The 8,279-nt window shown below is 39.8% G+C and overlaps 1 protein-coding gene across 1 annotated transcript; it reads left to right on the top strand.

The window, feature by feature from the left end:
* The first annotated feature begins 320 nt into the window (after positions 1-320).
* On the top strand, positions 321-1,580 carry LOC105291125 (PC-esterase domain-containing protein 1B-like). Its single transcript, XM_011358695.2, has one exon. It carries the CDS (start codon positions 339-341, stop codon positions 1,578-1,580), a length of 1,242 nt encoding a protein of 413 aa, XP_011356997.1. The 5' UTR covers positions 321-338.
* The last annotated feature ends 6,699 nt before the right edge of the window (positions 1,581-8,279 follow it).

Below are 8,279 nucleotides of genomic sequence, written 5' to 3'. Positions count from 1 at the left end.
ATCACTCCATAGCCCAGTGGGGCAGGTTCCCGCTGGGGTTCTGCACCTCCCCTCCGCCAGGTGGAGCTTAGTCCCACACAAGGGCCTCCGCGGTTCAGAGGTCACGCACGTCCTGGGGCAGAGTCAACTTGGCAGAGGAGAGCTCGGTACCCTGCCCGCCGCTCCCCTTCCCTTCCACTCGCCGCGAAGGCCCCGCGCCCGGCAGAACTCCACCCAACCCCACCGCCGCCCGCCCGCTCGCTGCCCTCTTTGCAGTGCGGTTCTGCCCTACCTCTGAGCTCTCTTCCGACCTGCCCTGAGGAAAGGCAAGAGCTAGGCCGTCCCGGTCTTCAGTCACCATGGCCCACCTGCGGGCCTGCGAAGTCCGGCAGCTGCTGCACAACAAGTTCGTGGTCGTCATGGGAGACTCAGTCCAGAGGGTCGTGTACAAGGACCTGGTGCTCCTGCTGCAGAAGGACTGTCTGCTCTCTTCCAGTCAGCTGAAGACCAAGGGTGAGCTGAGTTTCGAGCAGGACGTGCTGCTGGAGGGCGGCAGGCGGGGCCGCATGCACAATGGCACCCACTACCGCGAGGTCCGCCAGTTCTGCTCGGGCCACCACCTGGTGCGCTTCTACTTCCTCACGCGCGTGTACTCTCAGTACGTCGTGGAAGTCCTGGAAGAGCTGCGGCACGGCGAGCACGCCCCGGACGTGGTCATCATGAACTCCTGCCTGTGGGACCTCTCGAGGTACGGGCAGAACTTCCGGAGGGGCTACCGCGAGAATCTGGAGAGCCTGTTCGGGCTCCTAGACCAGGTGCTGTCCATGTCCTGCCTCCTGGTGTGGAACACGGCCATGCCGGTGGCCGAGGTCGTCTCGGGCGGCTTCCTCCCGACCCAACACCAGCTCCAGGGCGCCCACCTGCGGGAAGACGTGATGGAGGCCAACTTCTACAGCTCAGCTGAGGCCAGCAGACACGGCTTCGATGTGCTGGACCTACATTTCCACTTCCGACATGCCGGGCAGCACCGGCAGCGAGACGGCGTGCACTGGGACGAGCGCGCGCACCGCCATCTCTCCCAGCTGCTGCTGGCGCACGTGGCGGATGCCTGGGGCGTGGACCTCCCTTGCCGCAACCCAGTGGGCAGGTGGATAAGGAATGGCCCTACCAGCGGAAGTACGAGCCAGGAGAGCGGGAGGCAGTCCCAGGACCGCAGAGGTGACTCAGGCGAACAAGCTGTAACCTGGCTCCTGCCCACGTCCTCGTGCCTCCGTGCCCCACAGCGATCTTCTACGTCCTTTCCCCAAGCTCAGCCTTTGTTCTCGACATACGGACATGGCACCTGTACCCCATCTTACTCGTCTTTACAACGCTGGCAGCTCTCCAGTGACCTTTCGACACTCCAGGTGGGATATGCTGGAGAAGCAAACTTGAGGATTGCCCCCCAACTGCGTCTGGGCCCCATCCGCAGAGCTTCTACCCAGCAGCAGAGCAGAGGGCCTCCTCCCTACTCTCCCCGGTGCCCCAGCAGGCCACGCAGACGCCGGCGAAGGCGCACAGACAGACAGACCCAAGCACACCCTGAGGCAAGGCCTCAGTAGTCAGACTTAGACCTAGGCTCATTCCCAGAGTGGTCATTAGTCATTAGGTCATTAGGCCTAGTCTTCAGCAACCCTGCTATTGTGAGAGCTCCTTAGGCTTCTTACTCCACCAGTGAACAGCCTCACATTCTTCTTTGCCAGAGCCTCCACCCCATTTCTTGGTGAGGGGCAAGAACCCAGACCACCACACCATTCTCTTAGCATTTGTGCAGAAATGAACTCTAGGTGAAAAATTTTACACACACACACACGTTAAGTCTTAGCCGAATATAAGCCTTCGAATAATATTTTCTATGCATTTTTCCTAAAAAAAAAAAAAATAACAATTTAGATCCTTAAAACTTAACACTACGTTTTTATTAAGAGTTCAGTATCGCCATTGGTTTTTAGATACATTTGTGGAGCTTCATCTTCAGCATAAGTTGTCTTGCAGCTTTAATTAAATTTATCTGTGCTTCTGCAGAACATTTATCCTTAAAAAAGTTTTCCATTCACTAATGCAAGATTTTTTGTTAGAAATAGAAATCGCTCTTCTCAGACTCATTAGATGCCTAGCATATTAAAAAAAAAAAAAAGACTTTACTTTTTAGCACAATTTTAGATTCACAGTAAAATTTAGAGGAAAGTGAAGTTCCCATATACTTCCCATACACAAACACCTGAACTATACACATCCCACATGAAGATGGCACATTTGTTACTTGAAACAAAACTATGTTGTTACATCATTATCACCCAAAGTCCATTTTTACATTAGAGTTCACTGTTGGCGTTCCATGTTCTATGGGTTTTGACGGATATATAATGATATATATCCATCATTGTAGTATCATACAGAATAGTTTCACTGCCATGAAAGTCCTCTCTGTTCCTCCTCTTTTTCCTTCCCCTGCTGAAATCCTGGCAACCACCTATCCGTAACTGTCTCCATAATTTTACCTATTCTACTATTTTAGAATGTTGTGTAGTTAGAATCATACAGTAAGTAGCCTTTTGAGATTGGCTTCTTTCAACTTAATAATGTGCACTTAAGGTTCTTCCATGTCTTCATGGCTTGATAGCTCATTTATTTTTAGTGCTTTTCCCATTGTCTGGATGTACCATTGTTTATCCATTCACCAACTGAAGAATATCTTAGTTGCTTCTGAGTTGTAGCAATTATGAATAAAGTTGCTTTAAACATTCATGTGCAGATTTTTGTGTGAATGTAAGTTTTCAACTACTTTGGATAAATACCAAGGAATACAATTGTTGGATTGTATGCTAAGAGTATGTTTAGTTTTATAAGAAACTGCCAAACTGTCTTCCAAAGTGGCTACCATTTTTCGTCCCATCGGCAATGAATGAGAGTTCCTGTTGCCATGATTTGGTGTCAGTGTTTTGGATTTTCACCAATCTAATAGGTCCGTGGTGGTATCTCATTATTTCAATCTGCAATTCCCTGATGTCACAGGATATTAAGCATTTTTTTCTATACTTATTTGCCTTCTGTATATCTTCTTTGGAAGCAAGGTGGCTGTTCAGATCTTTTTGCCCATTTTCAATCAATTATTTGTTTTCTTATTGTTGAGTCTTAAGAGTTCTTTGTATATTTTGGATAACAGTATTTTATCAGCTATGTCCTTTAGAAATATTTTCTCCTAGTCCGTGTCTTGTTTTTTTATTCTCTTGACAATGTCTTTTGCAGAGCAGAAGTTTTTAATTTTAATGAAGTCCAACTTATCAGTAGTTTCCTTCATGAATTGTGCCTTTTGTAGTGTATCTAAAAACTTATCACCAAATCCAAGACCATCTGTGTTATCCTCTATTTTTTATTTTTAGTTTTGTATTTAACTTTTGGTCCATGATCTATTTTAAGCTAATATTTGTAGAAGGGTGTAAAATCTGACTAGATTCACTTTTTTTTTTGCATATGGATATCCAGGTGTTCTAAAATCGTTTGTTACCTGAAGTCGGATAGTGTCAGTTTTCCAAATTTGTTCTTCTCCTTTAATATTATATTGGCTAGTCTGGTTCTTTTGTCTCTCCATATAAACTTTAGAATCAGCTAGTCAGTATTCACTGGGATTGCACTGAATCTGTAGATGAAGTTGGAAATAATTGACATTTTGACAATATAGAGTCTACCTATCTAAGAACATGGTCCATATCTCCATTTATTTAGTTCTTTAATTTCTTTCATCAGGATTTTATAATTTTCCTCATACAGATCTTATATATATTTTATATTTATACCTATTTCATTTGGGAGGGGATGCTAATGTAAATGACATTGTGATTTTTAATTTCAAATTCCAGTTATTCATTGTTGGCGTGTAGAAAAGCAACTGGTTTTTCTAGGTTTACTTACTATCACACAACCTCAATGTACTCGCTTATTAGTTCCAGAAGTATTTTTGTTGATTCTCTCAAATTTTCTAAATAGATAGTCATGTCATCGACTAACAGGTAAATTTTTATTTCTTTTTGCCCAATCCATATACTTTCTATTTCCTTTTTTTTTTTTTTTTATCTTAGAGCATTAGCTAGGGCTTCCAGTATAATGTTGAAAAGGAATAATGAGAAGTATAACCTTGCCTTCCTCCTGCTCTTAGAAAGCTTATGATTTCTCACCATTTAAGATGTTAACTGTAGGTTTTTGAATATGTTTTTTAATCAAGTCAAGGATGTTGCCTTCAATTTCTGGCTTGCTAACTTTTTATCATGAATGGGCTTTGGTATGAACATGTGTTTTTTCTTCTACAGCTTGTTGATGTGACGGATTACATTAATTTGATCTTTGAATGTTGAACCAGCTTTGCATATATAATATAAGTCCTACTTGGCCATGGTGCATAACTTTTTATACATCTTTGGATTCGATTTGCTAATATTCTGTTGAATATTATTGCATCTATGTTCTTGAAAGTTATTGGTCTGTAAATTTCTTGTGATGTCTTTGGTGTTGGTATTAAGAGTAATGCTGGCCTCACAGAATGAGTTAGGAATTATCCCTCTGCTTTTATCTTCCAGAAGAAATTGTAGAGAATTGGGTACAATTTCTTCCATAAATGTTTGGTAGAATTCACCAGTGAACCCATTTGGGCCTGGTGCTTTCTGTTTTGCAAGATTATTAATATTAATTCAATTTCTTTACTAAATATAAGCCTAGTCAGTCTATTCTTGTGTGAGTTTTGGCAGACTGTCTTTCAAGGAATTGGTCCACTTCACCTAGATTAAAAAAATTGGGGGTATAGAGTTGTTCAAAACATTTTTTATTATTCTTATTATTCTTTTAATGTCCATAAGATCTGCAGCGATGTCTTTTCATTCATTTTTGAAATTAGTAATTTGTGTCCTTTCTCTTCTCTTAGTTTTATTTATTTTTTCAAAGAACCAGCTTTTGCTTTCATTGATTTTTCTGTGTGTATTCTCTGTTTTCAACTTATTTGTTTTGTGCTCTAATTTTTATTTTCTGTTTTCTGCTCTATTTTTTTTTCTTCTGCTGACTTTAGATTTAATTTTCTTTTTTTTCTAGTTCTCTAAGGTGGAAGCATAAATTACTGATTTTAGATCATCTTTCCTAATACTTCAATCGATGCTATAAATTTCCCTTTAAGCATTATTTTCACTATATTCCAATAAATTCTAATAAGTTGTATTTTTATTTTCATTTAGTTAAAATATTTTTAAATTTCTCTTAAGGTTTCTTCCTTGACCCACATTTTATTTAAAAATGTGCTGTTTAAGCTCCCAGATTTTTCAGCTATTCTATTGTTAATTTCTAGGGTAATTCCATTATAGGCTGAGAGCAAACATTGTGTGATTTCTATTCTTCTAATTTGTTAAGATGTGTTTTATGGACTGGAATGTGATCCATCATGGTGAATTTTCCCTGTGAACTAGAGAAGAATGTTTATTCTGCTCTTCTTGGATGAAGTATTCTATAGGTGCCATTTATATTTAGTTATTTGATGGTGCTATGGAATTCAATTATGTCCTCACTACTTTTTTGCCTGCTGGATCTGTCCATTACTGATAGATGGTACTGAAATCTTCAACTATAGTTTCTCCTTGCTATTATACCAGTTTTGCCTCATGTATTTTGATGCTCTTTTGTTAGGTGCATACATATGAAAGATTGTTATGTCTTCTTAGAATGTTGGTCTTTTATGGTTATCTAATATCCTTCTTTATCCCTGATAATTTTTTTTGTTTTGACATGAGCTTTCTTTGATTCATGTTAGCATGATATATCTTTCTCCATCCTTTACTTTTAATCTATATGTGTCTTTGTATCTAAAGTGGGTTTTTTTGTATGTAACATAGAGTTGGGTCTTTTGATCCACTCTGACAATCTCTGTCTTAATTGCTGCATTTAGACCATTATCATTAAACGTGATTATTGATATCATTTGATTAATAACTACCATATTTTTAACTTTTCTATTTGTCACCCTTGTTCTTTGTTCCTCTTTTTTTCTTCCATTCTTTTCCTGTCCTTTGTGGCTTTAAGTGAGCATTCTGTGTGATTCTATTTTTCTCCTTTCTTAGCATATCAATTATTACTTTTTTTACTTTTTTAAGTCAGTGTTCTAGAATTTTCAGTATATATTACAACTTATCCAAGTTTACTTGAAATAACTATATAGCTTCACGAGTAGTGCAAAGTAATTACACATTATAGATATTGTTGCTATTATTATGAACAAACTTACCTGTTCAATCAATTATGAATAAAAAATTAAATTTTTTACTGTAACTTATTCTTTCTCGAATACTCTTTATATAGATTGAGTTTCTGGCATATTATGTTCCTTTTCTATGAAAATACTTTGATAATTTCATTGGGTACAGAAATCTAGGTTAGTGTTTGTATTTTCCTCTTGACTCTACATGTTTCACTTTACCCTATTCTTGTTTCCATGATTTCTGACAAGAAGTTTGATGTCATTCTTATCCTTGCTCTTCCATAGATCAGGTGTTTCCAGCTTTTTTCAAGACTTTTTCTTTATCTTTGATTTTATGCAATTTAAGTACGATATACCTAGATGCAGATTTTTTTACATTTATTCTGCTTAATGTTCTCTGATCTTACTGGATCTGTGGTTTAGTGTCTATGACATTAATTTGAGGAAATTCTCAGGCTTTCTTGCTTCAAAAATTTTGTTGTTTCTTTTATTCTTTTCCTCTGGTATTTCCATTATGCCTATGCTAACCCTTTGTAGTTATCCCATAGTTCTTGGATATTGTTACTTTTTTTCTCAGCCTTTTATCTCTGCTTTTTAGTTCTGGAATATCTATTGATCTACCTTCAAGCTCACTGATTCTTCCCCCAGCTGTGTCAGTCTGCTAATGAGACCATCAAAGGCAGTCGTTATTTCTGTTACAGCATTTTCTATGTCTACAATTCTTTTTTCCTCTTTCTTAGAATTAACATCTCTCTGCTTATATTACCCATGTGTTCTTGCACGTTGTGTGCTTTTTCCTTTAGAGCCCTTAGCATATTAATTATAGTTGTTTTAAATTCCTGATCTGATCACTTCAACATCTCTGCCATATCCGAGTCTCATTCTGATACTTGCTCTGTCTCTTTAAACTGTGATTTTTGCCTTTTAGTATGCCTTGTAATTTTTTGTTGTTGAAAGCTAGACATGATGTACTTATAAAAGGAACTGTGATAAATAAGCTTTTGGTGATATGGGTAGCGTGGAAGTATGGAGAGGAAGCATTCTTTAACCCAGGGGTCCCCAACCCCCCAGGCCATGGACTGGTCCATTGCTTGTTAGGAACCCAGCCTCACATCAGGAGGGGCAGCTGCTCCCCAGTGCTAGCATCACCGCTTCAGCTCCACCTCAGATCATTGGGCATTAGATTCTCATAGGAGCACCGGTCCCTGGTGTCAAAAAGGTTGGGGACTGCTGCTTTAGCCCTATAATTAGGTCTCAGTCTTTTAGTGAATCTGAGACCTTGGACTGTGACCTTCATAAATGTTTTTTATTCCCACTTCCCACCTTAGATGGGACAGGATGACTGGAGGGGTTGGAGTTAGATATTTCCCTTCTGTCGAGTTAGTTAGGCTCTGGTAAAATAGTTTCTCTCAAGGGCAGGCTTTGTTAAAAACAGAGTGCTCTGGCATCTTTGAGCATTGATGCTTTTCCTCTTCTTGCTGGAATCATGAGATTTTTTTTCCCCTCATCTTCACAGTGAGAAGTTTGTAGGACTCCTGGAGGTAAAGCTCACAAAGCTGTTGGCGGGGAGGGGGTGCTACCCTGGAGTTTATCAGTTTCAGATTTGTCAATACTGAACTTCCAGCAAATTTTCAATTACAGTTTAGCTTTTCCTGTCCTAGTACTGGTTGCCACAAAGGTTCTGTTTGTAGGTTTGTGCTCCAATAAATTGTGATTCTCTGTATCTACCTGTCTCTCCAGTTTTGGGGACAGTAGTTTGCCCTGTGGCCTCCATTCTCTGAGAGATCTAAAGAGAGTTGTTAATTTTTGGTTTATTCAGCTTTTTACTTGTGAGAATGAAGTGATGACTTCCAAACTCCTTACATGCTAGACTGGAAACCAGAAGTCCAGTCTAGCATATTTTGAAATGACTCGGAGAATTGAAGCATATTGCATTGTAAGCGAGAGTCCTTGTGAATCAATCTAACAATCTTCTCGTGCATTTTTGTATTCTTTGACACTATCTTCTTTCATAGTTTATGCATTTTTT

Source organism: Pteropus vampyrus, unplaced genomic scaffold, assembly GCF_000151845.1.
Source record: "Pteropus vampyrus isolate Shadow unplaced genomic scaffold, Pvam_2.0 Scaffold42, whole genome shotgun sequence".
Classification (NCBI taxonomy): Eukaryota; Metazoa; Chordata; class Mammalia; order Chiroptera; family Pteropodidae; genus Pteropus; species Pteropus vampyrus.
This window is presented reverse-complemented; position numbering and strand designations above follow the sequence as displayed.